At 39.3% G+C, this 14,551-nt stretch overlaps 1 protein-coding gene across 2 annotated transcripts in view; it reads right to left on the reverse strand.

Moving 5' to 3' along the window:
- FSIP1 (fibrous sheath interacting protein 1) overlaps positions 1-14,551 on the reverse strand; it is a 211,105-nt gene that overhangs the window by 183,923 nt on the left and 12,631 nt on the right. For both annotated transcript variants that reach the window (XM_010809205.4, NM_001193138.2), the window contains 3 exons: positions 8,951-9,134; positions 4,006-4,160; positions 2,620-2,713 (listed from right to left, as the gene is read on the reverse strand). In XM_010809205.4, coding sequence (XP_010807507.1) covers positions 2,620-2,713; positions 4,006-4,160; positions 8,951-9,134 — 433 coding nt within the window. The remainder of the gene's footprint in view (positions 1-2,619; positions 2,714-4,005; positions 4,161-8,950; positions 9,135-14,551) is intronic.

A 14,551-nucleotide genomic window follows, 5' to 3' on the forward strand; every position in this document is an offset into this window, starting at 1 on the left:
GAAGTGAGAAATAGATTTAAGGGACTAGATCTGATAGATAGAGTGCCTGATGAACTATGGATGGAGGTTTGTGACATTGTACAGGAGACTGGGATTAGGACCATCCCCAAGAAAAAGAAATGCAAAAAGGCAAAATGGCTGTCTGAGGAGGCCTTACAAATAGCTGTGAAAAGAAGAGAAGCGAAAAGCAAAGGAGAAAAGGAAAGATATAAGCATCTGAAAGTTCCAAAGAATAGCAAAGAGAGATAAGAAAGCCTTCCTCAGTGATCAATGCAAAGAAATAGTGGAAAACATTAGAATGGGAAAGACTAGAGATCTCTTCAAGAAAATTAGAGATACCAAGGGAACATTTCATGCAAAGAAGAGCTCAATAAAGGACAGAAATGCTATGGACCTAACAGAAACAGAAGATATTAAGAAGAGGTGGCAAGAATACACAGAAGAACTGTACAAAAAAAAAAGATCTTCACGACCCAGATAATCACAATGGTGTGATCACTGACCTAGAGCCAGACATCCTGGAATGTGAAGTCAAGTGGGCCTTAGGAAGCATCACTACGAACAAAGATAGTGGAGATGATGGAATTCCAGTGGAGCTATTTCAAATCCTAAAAGATGCTGCTGTGAAAGTGCTGCACTCAATATGCCAGCAAATTTGGAAAACTCAGCAGTGGCCACAGGACTGGAAAAGGTCAGTTTTCATTCCAATCCCAAAGAAAGGCAATGCCAAAGAATGCTCAAACAACCATGCAATTGTACTCATCTCACATGCTAGTAAAGTAATGCTCAATATTCTCCAAGCCAGGCTTCAGCAATACATAAACTGTGAACTTCCAGATGTTCAAGCTGGATTTAGAAAAGGCAGAGGAACCAGAGATCAAATTGCCAACATCCACTGGATCATCAGAATAGCAAGAGAGTTCCAGAAAAACATCTATTTCTGCTTTCTCGACTATGCCAAAGCCTTTGACTGTGTGCATCACAATAAACTGTGGAAAATTCTGAAAGAGATGGGAATACCAGACCACTTGACCTGCCTCTTGAGAAACATGTATGCAGGTCAGGAAGCAACAGTTAGAACTGGACATGGCACAACAGACTGGTTCCAAATAGGAAAAGGAGTACGTCAAGGTTGTATATTGTCACCCTGCTTATTTAACTTATATGCAGAGTACATCATGAGAAACGCTGGGCTGGAGGAAGCACAAGCTGGAATCAAGATTGCCGGGAGAAATATCAAGAACCTCAGATATGCAGATGACACCACCCTTATGGCAGAAAGTGAAGAACTAAAGAGCCTCTTGATGAAAGTGAAAGAGGAGAGTAAAAAAGTTGGCTTAAAGCTCAACATTCAGAAAACTAAGATCACGGCATCGGTCCCATCACTTCATGGGAAATATATGGGGAAACAGTGGAAACAGTGACCGACTTTATTTTGGGGGGCTCCAAAATCACTGTAGATGGTGACTGCAGCCATGAAATTAAAAGACGCTTACTCCTTGGAAGAAAAGTTATGACCAACCTAGACAGCATATTAAAAAGCAGAGACATTATTTTGCCAACAAAGGTCCGTCTAATCAAGGCTATGATTTTTCCAGTGGTCATGTATGGATGTGAGAGTTGGATTGTGAAGAAAGCTGAGCACCAAAGAATTGATGCTTTTGAACTGTGGTGTTGGAGAAGACTCTTGAGAGTCCCTTGGACTGCAAGGAGATCCAACCAGTCCATTCTAAAGGAAATCAGTCCTGGGTGTTCATTGGAAGGACTGATGTTGAAGCTGAAACTCCAATACTTTGGCCACCTGATGGGAAGAAGAGACTGACTCGTTTGAAAAACACCCTGATACTGGGAAAGATTGACGGCAGGAGGAGAAAGGGACAACAGAGGATGAGATGATTGGATGGCATCACCAACGCAATGGACATGAGTTTGGGTAAACTCCAGGAGTTGGTGATGGACAGGGAGGCCTGGCGTGCTGCGTTTCATGGGGTTGCAAAGAGTCGAACACGACTGAGCGACTGAACTGACTCGTGGATGTAGAACCACAGAGACAGGTGGCCAATACACTTATACTTGGATTTTCAACTGCACGGGGGCCAGTGCTCCTAAACACCATGTGTTCAAGGATCAACTGCTACATACACACAAGGGGAGTAGAAACACGTACACAGAAGTAACTAGCTGATCTCATAAAGCAGGACTATGAGTGAATAGGAAAAGGACAAATCAGTAACAGATTTTTATAAAAGGTTGCAGAGGCCTGAGTGAGAAACCCCATGGGATGTCATCACACAACTAGGGGACTGTGAACATAAACTAGGTGTCTAGAGGCATCCAAGAGGTACAGCAATTACCGGCAAAGACATGCTTGGTCTACTTCCTGGTTTTTCACTCCTTGTTTCCTCATCTCTGAGCAGACACAAACCCTAGAACACAAACCCTAGAAGACTCTGAAATGTACTCAAATTCACCATAGTTTCATATTGTCCTACCTAACATGATGGTTTCTCCTAAAGAAAAATTAAACTCACAAAGAAAAAGAAAACTGAATTGAGAATTTTACTTTAATCCAAATATTCTATGACTCTGAGATAAAAATAATGAATCAATTTTACTCACCAACAGTTTCTTCTGATGCAGCAGTCAAAGCTAGAAACTTTTTTGTATTTTCCATCTCCTCATTACTTTGCAAAACTTCATCATTTTTTGCAGACTAATAAAAGAGAATAAAAGCTTAAACATGGGGAAAGAAGGCAACTGTATTCACTGATATATTTTTTTAAATTCTAAGATGGTTTCCAATTCTGTTCATAAATACAGGTCATTTTTACTCCTTTAATTAGGAAATCTGTTCATGTTTCCTATTCCCTCAAAATTCTGTCAATGAGCATTCCCAGTTAAGAGTTGGAATATGTCTATCTCTATATGATAATTACCTTGCTTTAAGTTTCTGTTTAATAGTAAGCAAGTTTCATACATTTCAAAATTGGTATTATTTTATTATGATTCCAGTTATAATTCATATTTCCAAGCAAGTAAAAATTTGCTTTGAAATTCAACAGAGGTAAGTGATAGACTAACTTTTCCTGCTAAAATGTATTTTTCTAGCTTAAAGCACTGCATTTTATATACTTACTTTTCCTTCCCATTGGTCTTCCTGGGAACCCTGTAAAAATGTATTCTTAACTACTTTACTGTTAATTCACATCATTGCCTGGGAAATTTCCTAGGAAGTCAGTCAACTAATCAAGGTAGAATTTATAAAAAACAATCCATCTGTTGTTATAATGGTCCTTATCTTAAAAGTGCAATAGCTATACACAAGTCAGTGCCAACATCTGGTCAACTTCCACCCCTCAATACTACAGAGAATAAAAGGTCCAAGAAGGCCAAGGAGAGTTAATCAAGCATTAGAAATTCACTAAGACAGAAGTATATAGAGCATGGTCACAGACCACAGGCATTTTACAGCTTCCCAAAGAGATCTTGACCAGCATGTGAAATAGTCAACTCCTCGCTTGCTTGTCACAAAAGTTTACTCAAGTAATAATGGTAACCAGGGGGTTAGATTTTTTTGTTTTTGTGTACTGATCTCCAAACTGTAAGCTTGCTGAAGAAAAAGCTGACATACATAGCTGATGAACGTAGGCACCAAATTCCTTTCTATTCCAGATATGGAGGAACCCAGGCGCCCAGGCCAGACACTGGAGAGAGAAGCCTATTGTGCTGTCTGTCCACTGGTGAGAGAAGCCTATTTTGTTGTCTGGGGAATGAAGACGCTCAGGGCAGTGCCTGAAATCTGGAATCCTGCAAAATCACCTTCTCCAGTTCCAGAAAACTTTCTCTCTCACTGCTCCCTCACCCCATACACACATATAAACACTACTGCCATCTCCACAAAATAAATTAAGGCAGACCACACTAGCACTACCAGAGGCCATGCTATTTCTACTTATTAGAGGAAGTTGCTTCTCACATGTCAGCATAAAATTATACAATTCTTACCTTAAGTTCCTCCCACAGCTTTATTCTCATTTCTAGACCTTGCTTCTTAATTTCTTTTTCTTTGTATTGTCTCTTCACCAATATCTTGTCAAGCCTCTTCATCTTCTGAATTGCATCCTGAAGTTGAAAATCTAATTCTTTTAATTCAAATTCATCTGTATTATGTTGAAAGTAGGAATGAGCATGAAGTTTATTAAAATCATAAAGCTTTTTTTTTTTCTTGTTTTACTTTTACTATTTGTTCTTTCATTCAACAAATGTTTATGGTTGGTGTAATAACTAACATTGGTGTCATGTATCTTGGTTTGGAAAAAAGTGAAAGTGTTAGTCACTCAGTCGTGTCCAACACTTTGCCATCCTATGGACTGTGGCCTTCCAGGCTCCTCTGTGCATGACATTTTCCAGGTAAGAATACTGGAATGAGTAGCCATTCCATTCTCCAGGGGTTCTTCCCAACCCAGGGATCAAATCTGGGCCTTCTGCTTTGCAGGTGGACTCTACCATCTGAGCCACCAGGGAAGCCTGCTTTCGCTTTTTTTTTTTTTTTTTTTTTCATATAATTATCTAACAACCTTGTGAAACAGACATTTAGTTCTCTCTTACAGTTGAGATAACTTAATCCTTTCAAATAACTAATAAATTATAGCACTGAATTCAGAAGTGGGTCTCATATGATTTCAACCCCAAATTCTTTCTCCTTCATTCTGCTATACTTTCTATATTCATAATTAACAAAGAATAAGACAAAGACCCTATCCTGCAATTGCTTCAGACTAACTGAAAGAGAAGTCACTTACACAAATAGCTATAGTAAAATATAGCATGTCAGAGACACAGAGTAATTCCACCATGTCAGAAACAAATTCAGAAAAGTACACCATGTAACTAAACACCTTTCATCTACACTCCTTCCTGTTATCCCATTTTCCTGAAACACCTTAAAGTAAAAGTGAAAGTTGCTCAGTCATGTCTGACTCTTTGCAAAACCCATGGACTATACAGTCCATGGAATTCTACAGGCCAGAATACTGAAGTTGGTAGCCTTTCCCTTCTCCAGGGGATCTTCCGAACCCAGGTCTCCCGCATTGCAGGCAGATTCTTTACCAGCTGAGCCACCAGGGAAGCCCAAAACACTCTAAAATGTTCTTGAATTATGGATAATTGATAGGAACTATTTAGAACTCCTGTTATTTAAGTTTTCACTTATGACTATGATTAATAATAATTATGATTAATAATAATTATCATTATGATTAATGGTCATATTAATAATAGCAGCCAACACCTCAGACAGTAAAGAATCCTTCTGCAAAGCAGGAGACCCCAGTTCAATCCCTGGGTCAGGGAGATACCCTGGAGAAAGGAAAGCCTATCCACTTAGTATTCTTGCCTGGAAAATCCCATGGACAGAGGAGCCTGGCAGGCTACAGTCTATGGGGTCACAAAGAGTCAGACGTGACTGAGAGACTAAAACTATCACTACTACTAACATTTATACATTTACCTGATAGGCACAGTGTTAAATGCTTTATTTACATTCATTATCTTGTGTAATCCTCACCATAAACCAGTGAGACGGAATAATTATTGCCCCTATTTTACAAATTAGTAAACTGAGGCTAATTTGTAACTGAGTTAAATACATGTCCAAGATCTATCATCTTATAACTAGTAAAAGGCAGAGTCAGTCTCTGCCCAGATCTGTGTTGACTCCAGAACTAAAGCTCTTTACCATCAGGAGATAATTCCTCTGTAAAGTCTGATGAAAGATGATAACCTGGCAATAAGCATAGGTGTTCAAGTCCTAAAGTCTCAGCTACGCCAGCTTAGATCATCAGAAATGTCATATTATGCAAAGAAAAGCCAAGTTTTGCAACTTTTGAAAATACAGAGTCCAATGGTGTTTCCCTATAATGTATATCACTTTCTCTTAAAGGAAAAGGAGATATGTTTAGAGGGAAGAAGCTTACCCAAAAAGAATACTGATCTTACTAATAAGGAGACTCTACAAATTGTATTGCTCACATATGTCAAACGCAAAAGCCTCTAGTTCTAATTCCAACTGGCAGCCCTAGCATTCTCAAGCTCCATGTATACAGGTGGTTTATCCAGCAGGCATTTTTGAAGTTAACTCTTGCTACACGGAAACAATATAATGTAATATAATATAAACATTACAATGTTTACATTGTAATGTAAATATAATGTAATATAAACAATACAACGTAAATGGGGCCACTAGCTAGTCTCAACTCTAATACCTCATTTCCTGATAACTGTAATCCTGAGTCACCTTGTCTGAGAGCTGATCTCATGCCAAACACAATTTAAATCAGTTCTCAAAGTTTATGAGCTTGTTACTGAACCCAAACTCATTCTGCTCACCGCATGACAGGCCAATAAATCAGAAAACAAGCTGTTGGAACAAGAAATGACAACTTGAGTCAAAAAACTAGCCGACTGAGAAGATGTCAGACTAGCATCTCAAAAAAACATCCATCTCCCCGTCAGTCCAAATCTGGACTCTTTTTAAATATACAACAGGGGGAGGAGGAAGAACCCACTGTGGCACCAACCAATGGCTGAGCAGGGCTACTAATGGTTACTGATTGACAGTTGATCATTAACAGTCACTTGCTTGGGGGAGGGGCCCACTGTGGCACCAACCAATGACTGAGTAGGGCAACTATGGCTGGTGTCTGCCTCGCTGCTACTGCACCCCAAGCTGAAACGTACAACTGCAGAAAGCAGCCAGGTCTGAACTAGCACCCGGCCGCTCCAGCAACATCATTCTTCAACCCATAGTGCATTAGTGGCCATGTGGAGATGGCTGACACACCCATCAACCAGAACCATTGTCTGAGGCAGTGGGCACTGTGAGCACAGCCCTCTGCTGGCCATACCAGCCAGCCTGTGACCCTCAAGACAGCCTCAAAGTTGGTGCCCCCGGAGTGGAGCTCCGAGCTGGCTGTTTGTGCAGTGGGAGCCAGCCAGCCCAGTGAGCTGGTCAAGGCCTGAGTGGAGAGGGGCAGCTGAGCAGCCCCTGCCTCAATGGAGCCCACAGGCCTATGCCAGAGAGGGAAGAGCCCATCACGCCTCAGGTTCAGGCTGGGGAGGCCACCACTACAAGTTCAGCTTTCCTTTATAGTTCATAAATTATGGAAAACCCAAAGTAACTTTTGTTTATGTGAGTTATGTCTATGGATAATTATCATATTAGAAATCAAAATTGAAGAATATTATAAATATATATTTATTCATTTTTAAATAATAAACATGGCATTACTTATTATATTTTAACACAAATATAACACTTTTATGACAAATAGCTATATTTTCCAAAAAAATTGTTGAGAAGAATAGTGATATTTTCAATCTTTTGTACCTGGATTAATAGAAGACAGCTGGATTCACGTACCTGCTTCAAAGTCAATCTACTGTAATCTGTTGCCTCAGTTAAAGTATATGAAGAAAATTTGGCCTTACACAGTAGTTGGAAAGGGGAGGAGAAATATCCTTTTCAGATAATGGTGGATATTCTTCTTTAATACTAATATTAAAACTGGACAAGAGGTAGTTTCTTAAAGTTTAGTTATAATGTGAAATCTGTAACCCTAGTTATTCCATAAATCCATGGATCTATTTTTCATGTTAAATGGATCTTTTATCCTGCATTGGTTATTTGGAAGCCAGTGGTTCACTGAAGTAGGCAAAACTTCAAAATATTAACACATTTCAATATACAATATCAACAAATCACATTTGTTAATATTGCCACTGATTTTTATCAGAAAAGTCTAAGTACTAGGAAGTTGTAAAGCTCATATTGACATACACAAATTTTCTAAGATTCTAAGTTTTTACTTGAAAGCTCAAATTTTATCATTGACAAAAAATACTTTCAGTTGTTTTCCCGAATTAACAGGGCCCTTTCAATTTTTACAAAAATGTCTGCCAAATACTTAAGTCCGAACAACAGTAGTTTGTCTGCCACTTCTTCTTTCAAGTGAAAATGGAGTCCCATTAAAAAAGGACCAGTTCAACTCTCAAATTACCTCACAAACACTTTTCCTCAACACAACCTTCACATCTTGGCATACAGCAGAATTTCTTTATATGTACCTCCCAATTTACCACATAGGTTATAAAAAAGATGTGTACTCAAAGGTCAAGATTAATTAGAGTTTTAAAATTTTACTGCTCCATCAAGAACATTCTTGAGTGACATTGGCTATTTCTTTCTTCTGCCTATGCCAGGCCTTAAAGAACACAATGACTATTAGTACAGTTTGATGCCATTCATTGTCCTGATTCATGTCAAAGCACCAGCAATTTTACCCACCATTGCTTTTGTACCATCAGTGAAACCACTCAGTGGGCAAAAAAGCAAACAGAATCATTTCAGTATTATAATGAATTATATTACTGATATATCAGTATTACAATGAAACTAGTTTTTACTCTGCAGAGTTCCTAAAAGGGCCTCAGAGCCCAGGGCTTTGCAGTCCATGTTTTGAGAACTGCTGTTCTAATTCACTTTGACCAGTATTAATAACCATGGGAAAAGAAGGAGTTTTTTGAAATCCAGAAGTTATTAAAATCAAATGAGATTATCCCTTAAAAGGCATTTATATATTACAGGATACATTTTATCATATAATTTTCAAAAAGATCAATAAATCATGTCATAAAATACAGAAATACTTCCTACTTGATTAAAATGATCACAGTAACAATTTTATTATATGACATATTATATTTCTACATGTACTTAAGAACTCTTAATATTCTTGTAAATAAAAACTTGGTGATTTGCTTTCTCACAAAAAAAATGTATCATTATTTCTACATAATAAAAAATAAATAATAAAAAACTATGTAATTCTAATATTTTAACTATAGCATCTGTAATTATCATTAGCTAATTACCAAGTAATTATCCTACCTGAACATTCAGGGACTATCTGATGTTGACCCAAGTTCGAATCATCATCTGACCCCTCTTCAGGCAATTTTATTTTCTCAGAGTAGCTTTCCCCTTTATTATCATTACTGTTTCTACTTTCCTCTGTATTATTGCTTTCTGAGTGGCCTTCTTTACCAGAGTTCAAATTGATTGCAGTATCAACCTAAAAATTATTTCCAAAGAAATAGTTTTCAAAAATAATGTTTTTTATTTTAAATTTCTAGACTAGTTTAACTCAAATATAAGTATATGTAAGGACATGCATCATACAGTAGTGTTAAATTATTCTAATAATATAACACTTGATAAAATACAATTTACATACACAATTGAATTTAATAACATTTGCACCAAAGTAATATGCACCACTCTCCAGCAATTTCTAGCAATAATAGAGAAGAATCTGTCCCAAAGAGAATCTCTCTCTGTCAAGCTCTGAGGATGAGGCACAATGGTCCCTGCTGCCTGAGCTTACTTTCAGATGGAGAGTCAAGGGTCTAGGGCAAGCTAATCAACACAGTAGTCACTGCTCACATGTGGCTACTGAACAGCTGCAAAGTGAATAGTCTGAATCACAGTGTACTTCTAATGGAGGTCTTCAAATCAGAACCATGTGCTTTGGTTAATCATTTACTCTTATACTAGTCACAGCTTTTCTATCTCATTTTGGTTTCTCTTTCCATTTTAGCAAAGTTCATTTGCTAAAACTGGTGAAAACATCAGTTTGGTGCAGCTGTGTTTTCCTGAGAGAGGACAGGAAAAGACATCCATGGCTGCAGGAAGCAAAAACAGGGATCACAGGGCTTGAAGGCTCTGCTTGGCAGTAAAAGTCACCTTGGAAATTCACATAGCCCACAAGAGGGCAAAACCTCAGGGAGAGTGGAGACATACCTTTCCCCTCCAACGGAGGGAATGTCTGCTCCAGCCCTGCAGGACTCAGCCCTTGGAGGCTTTTATGCTCCTGGTCTACATTCCATCATTGCCATCTGGGTCCCCTTGTGAATCTCCAGGACAGAAGGCAGGTGGTGCTGAGAATTAAACTGCCAGGGTTTAATTGCTTACATGACTGCACAAGCTTACACGAGTGCACAAGCATCTCTCTTCACCTGAACTAGGACATAAGCCCCAGGAGAACTGAGCTGAGTCCGTAGTATAAAAATCATAACTGACATTTACTGAGAATTACTACTGGCCAGGTCCTGTGCTGAGTGCTTTACACACACTGCCTCAGTCACGTCTCACAATGACCCTCTGGGATAGGTATTACTACCCCAATTTAACAGAGAAGAAAACAGGTACATTATGGACTGAAACTAGTAGAGACCTAATTTATAATAAGCAAAACAATGCTTACTTTATGTGATCTTGGAAGTGTTAAAGAGGGTTTCCTGTTCAAAAATATTCTTCTGTGAAAGGCCAGGTTAAAGCCTAAAATTCCATAATATCCAGTAAATTCTTAAGGCTGCATAGTTTCGTGAGAATGCTGAAATTGCTAGAAGTCACACAAGCCCTGTCAGTAATTTAGATCTTGGCATAAATGAATCAAGCTGATCTTTCCCTGAGAATGGGTTTTTATACAGGGGTAACAAAACTAGATATTAGCAACTACTCAGATACCACATTTCAGTATACACAAAGATCTTTCACACGTGTTACCTCATATGATCCTGACGCTTAGAATGAGCAGGAAAAATGAGACAAAAGACATGAAACACAACAAAAGGCAAATACTGCCCATTTCACAATTTTACCCACAGTTTCCCACCCCAGTAGCACCAACCATCTCCCCATCCCACTGCCCATGGGCCTCTCTTCCCAACCCCTCTGATCGTCTACCTTGTGGCCTGTTTGCTTTTTTTACTTCTTCATTCTCAAAGCCACATTCAGCCTCCACTTTTCATTGCTCCATGTACCCTACTTCATCTCCACGTTAGTCCCAAGAAAGGTAGTCTATAAAAACACTTCCAAACAATTAGATACCTACCTGAAAGCCATGAGATTTTTTTACACCAGTTGCAACAATTGGCTCCTTCAAGAAAAATATTCAGAAGCAACAATAAACCAAAATTCTAAGACTGAGAACTATACCATTACTACAGAAATTTCATTAAAATTCTAGCATTTTAGGGACTTCCTGGCAGTCCAATAGTTAAGAATCCATGCTTCCACTGCAGGGGACATGGCTTCAATCCCTGATCAGGAAACTAGATCCCACAAGCTATACAGCATGTGGCAAAAAAAGAAAAAAAAAAAACCTCTAGCATTTTAAATTCATTTTCTGCCACTCAGAAATTTTTGCAAGAAATTAATAAAAGACAAATGAGCAATAAAACTAATCAAAATACTAAGATTTATTATTCTGACAATGTAAAAGGTCTTACAGACACTAAATCATTTGCAGTCAGCAGTCAACATGCAGCATACCTGTGGATTTTCCACCCCAACCCCAGATGAACCTTACTAATTTTCCACGTAAATCACAACTTTTACAAAGTCTTGCCTTTGCTATTAGTATCAAAGTCCTCATCGGTTAATAAATATGCTAGAGTTTGTTTTGACCTATAGCTTAGTGGGTTCAAATAAAATATGCCTGGAATTAATTGCTGATATTTTTCTTTTAAATAAATTTGAATGAGGTAATATTAAGCTATGTTTTAAAACATGTGCATCAATATTGTGAAGTTGCTGCTTTAGAAAAAAATCATCACCTAGGAATATGTAAGCAGAAATACTAATCCTTTGCTACTCTAAAATTTGTCAGGTCTTTGTAAATATATTATCCTACCTACATAAAATGGTAAATTTTTCATTCTAAATTTGTTAAACACAGTTATGTGACAGCTACTATGTGTCTGACTTTACACTGAATTTCATGAAAAATAACATAGGAAGGACTGACCAATTAGGTTAAAGAATTAAGGCCAATTAGCTAAGATGTATTGAGTACTTACTACATGCTGCTACTAAGTCGCTTCAGTCATGTCCAACTCTGTGCGACCCCATAGACGGCAGCCCACCAGGCTCCACCATCCCTGGGATTCTCCAGGCAAGAACACTGGAGTGGGTTGCCACTTCCTTCTCCAATGCATAAAAGTGAAAGTGAAGTTGCTCAGTCGTGTTGGACTCTTAGCGACCCCATGGACTGCAGCCTACCAGACTCCTCCGCCCATGGGATTTTCTAGGCAAGAGTACTGGAGTAGGGCGCCACTGCCTTCTCTGTACTAGGTGCTGCTGCTGCTGCTAAGTCGCTTCAGTCGTGTCCGACTCTGTGCGACCCCATAGACGGAAGCCCACCAGGCTCCCCCATCCTTGGGACTCTCCAGGCAAGAACACTGGAGTGGGTTGCCATTTCCCTCTCCAATGCATGAAAGTGAGAAGTGAAAGTGAACTCGCTCAGTCGTGTCCAACTCCTAGCGACCCCTTGGACTGCAGCCCACCAGGCTCCTCCATCCATGGGATTTTCCAGGCAAGAGTACTGGAGTGGGGTGCCATTGCTAGTCACTTCTAAAAATTGTAGATATTTCACTCATTTTATCCCCAAAATGCCGGGAGCCGGCATATTGCATATTGAGTGCAGCACTTTCCACAGCATCATCTTTCAGGATCTGGAATAGCTCAATTGGAAGTCTATCACTGCCGGGAGCCAGCGTGAGGAACTCCGCCCATGACAAAGGTCATGAGGAAGGAGGCTCGGCATACGCAAACGCGGGATCGAGTCTCAGGAGTCCCCCATCTACCCCCAAAACCAGAGTCTGCCTACTTTCTGCTTTGTGCTTTCACCTACACCTCTGACTTTACGGGGGGCTGTCCCCCACTACCTCTCTCTGAAAGAAGAGTTAGCTTACAGCTCCAGTTAATAATTCCTGGGTGTGACAGTGTTTCAACCTACAAACTCCTTTGGAAATCCTCTAGCCTGCCTGAATAGGTTTTTCTGGCCACATGTGATTGTTCAGAGCCTCCCAACTGTGAGAGGCAGGAGATGTTCTAAACTGTCTAAACACAGATTCTTTTGAGTAGTTAAAAGATTGATTAGAAATTGTATTGGTGAAGGGATTTTCACTTGTTGGGCCAATGTTTGCTGCTAAGTTTCCATATCCCTTACCTGCTGTGTCCCTGGCAGTGTATTGATTAATATAATTGGTGTAAGTAGCTTTAATGTTTGTAACCTGGGACCCTTGAGTTAATTCTTTTTCTTGTTATAGCCCACCACACCTTTGCTCTGTAGGAATGCAACTTTATCTAATGCTTTTGGAGGGTGGCTCCTGACCAATCACCTTTAGAGAAAAATAAGTTTTCTGAAGAAAGGGTCTTAAAATGTTAACAGGCCTCCGGGCCAGAAGATGATGCAAATCACCTAAGCTTTTGCATATGATAAGTTTGCAGGAAGAAAGCCTGGCTTGCTGCATGACTCTACCCCTTCCCCCATTATCCTCTATGCATAACTTAAGGTATAAAAACTACTTTGGAAAATAAAGCGCGGGCCTTGTTCACCGAAACTTGGTCTCACCATGTCGTTCTTTCTCTTACCTTCTGGCTGAATTATTCAGCCTCTTTTCTCCACTGAATTTCCTCATTGAGCTATCCTTATTTCAGCCTCTTTTCTTCACTGAAATTTCCTCACTGAGCTATCCTCATTCTATTACTCTTTATATCCTTAATTAACATTTAATTAAGCAATTGTTTCCTGATCCTCGCCGACGCCATCCCCGCTTCGAATTCCCTGGATCCACTGGGGCTGGACCCCGGCACCAAAACATGCCTAAGAGGTGGACAGTATTGAACAGATTAGGAAACTGACACAGAGAGTCGAAGTATTAATAATTTTCCCAAAATCACATAAAATGTGGTCAGCAAAGCCTATTTTGAACCCGTAACTCCCGAGTTTAGGTTTATAATCAGTAAGCTTGATACTAAAGAGTCTAAAATTGTTTTGGGCTATTGGAATCTAAAATTGTTTTAGATTCCACTTTAGGCTATAGGGAAAACCGAATAAACTGAAACTTTCCATCTACTTAGAAATGAATAGTTCTAAGCTCACAAGAATACTGGGGAAATTGCCAGTCAACAGAAATTAAAAGGAAACTAAAAGCTGAGAAACCTGTATGCAGGTCAAGAAGCAACAGTCAGAACCAGATATGGGACAATGGACTGGTTCAAAATTGGGAAAGGATTACATCAAGGCTGTATATTGTCACCCTGATTATTTAACTTATAGGCAGAGTACATCATGCAAAATGCCAGGCTAGATGAATCACAAGCTGGAATCAAGATTGCCAGGAGAAAATATCAGCAACCCCAGATATGAAGATGACACCACCCTGATGGCAGAAAGCAGAGAGGAACTAATGAGACTTTTGATGAAGGTGAAAGAGGAGAGTGAACAATCTGGCTTAAAACTCAACACTCAAAAAGATAAGTTCATGGCATCGGGTCTCATCACTTCATGGCAAATAAATGGGGAAAAGATGGAAACAGTGACAGACTTTTATTTTCTTGGGCTCCAAAATCACTGCTCCAATGCAGACAGTAACTGCAGCCACGAAATTAAAAGACACTTGCTCATTGGGAAAAAAGCTATGA

Source organism: Bos taurus, chromosome 10 (genome assembly GCF_002263795.3).
Source record: "Bos taurus isolate L1 Dominette 01449 registration number 42190680 breed Hereford chromosome 10, ARS-UCD2.0, whole genome shotgun sequence".
NCBI lineage: Eukaryota > Metazoa > Chordata > Mammalia > Artiodactyla > Bovidae > Bos > Bos taurus.